The sequence below is a fragment of the Nannochloropsis gaditana genome (assembly GCF_000240725.1).
Source record: "Nannochloropsis gaditana CCMP526 unplaced genomic scaffold scaffold183, whole genome shotgun sequence".
NCBI lineage: Eukaryota > Eustigmatophyceae > Eustigmatales > Monodopsidaceae > Microchloropsis > Microchloropsis gaditana.
In genome coordinates this window covers 1-1,219 of record NW_005803770.1, presented here as the reverse complement: position 1 = coordinate 1,219, position 1,219 = coordinate 1, and the positions used below count along the sequence as shown (strand labels likewise).

The 1,219-nt window shown below is 64.5% G+C and overlaps 1 protein-coding gene across 1 annotated transcript; it reads left to right on the top strand.

Moving 5' to 3' along the window:
- Positions 1-101: 101 nt before the first annotated feature.
- On the top strand, positions 102-1,219 carry GUAD (guanine deaminase; the record flags this gene model as incomplete). The annotated part of the gene is made up of 2 exons (XM_005855481.2): positions 102-113; positions 166-1,219. Coding segments are annotated over 2 exons (1,066 nt in total), but the record flags the coding sequence as incomplete, so codon positions are not given.

Genomic DNA, 1,219 nt, shown 5'->3' with positions numbered 1-1,219 from the left:
CTCCCTCCCTCCCACTTCCTCCTCCCCGGCCTTGTCGACACCCACCTCCACGCCCCTCAATTTGGCTACACGGGCACCGCCACCCATTTGCCGTTGCTGGAATGGCTGAACCGGTACACTTTTCCCTCCGAGGCTCGGCTCGCCAGCGATTTGTCCTACGCCCAGTCCCTCTACCGCTCCCTCCTTGACACGGTGGTAGGGCAGGGTACCACCACGGCCCTCTACTTCGCCAGCAAGGACCTGGCTCCCACCAAGCTACTGGTCGACCTGATCCACGCCAAGGGGCAGCGCGGTTTCGTAGGGAAGGTGAACATGGACAGGCATGCGCCCGAGGACTACTGTGAGGCGTCCGCCTCCGCCTCCTTGGCAGCGACGGAGGCGTTCCTCGACTACGTGCTGGACGTGGTGGCTTCCCCGTTGGTCCGCCCGGTCTTGACCCCACGCTTCCTCCCCACCTGCTCCGACGCCTTACTCCAAGGGCTGGGTGCCCTGGCGCGCAAATATGCAGGAAGGGAAGGAGGGCGGGAAGGAGGGCGGGGTGGGTCGACACCCGGTTTACACATCCAGTCCCACATCAGCGAGAGCGCGGACCAGGTGGCTTTCAACCATCGTCTGGCCGAGCACCACCAAGGAGAGTCTCGGGACCTTCCTGTCTTCGAACGGTGCGGGCTCCTCACCCCGCTGACCGTCTTGGCTCATGGTATCCACCTCTCCCCCTCCGAGCTCGCCATCCTGGCGCGTAGGGGGGCCGGCCTCGCCCATTGCCCCCTCTCGAATTTCTTCTTCGGACACGGAGTACTCCCCGTGCGGAAGGTTCTAGAAGCCGGGGTCAAGGTCGGTTTGGGCACTGACGTGGCAGGAGGGTACTCGAGCTCCATGCTGTCGGCGATCCGGTCCTGCGTGTTGGCCTCGCGGGCCCTGGAGGACGGGGTGGAGGAATGGCGGCATGGGGAGGAGGAAGGGGAGAGGGAGGGAAAGAAGGAGGGAGGGAAGCAGGGAGGAGAGCAATGGTGCAAAGAAGGGAGGGAGGGAATGAGGATCGATTGGAAGGAAGCCCTGTGGCTTGCGACGATGGGGGGGGCGGAATGTCTGGGCTTGGAGGAGGAGGTGGGTTCATGGGCGGTGGGGAAAGCCTTCGACGCAGTCCGGGTAGATGTGAAGAAGGGAGGGGCAGTGGTGGTGCTGGAGGGTGGGGGAGACAGTGCAGAGGACCTGGTGG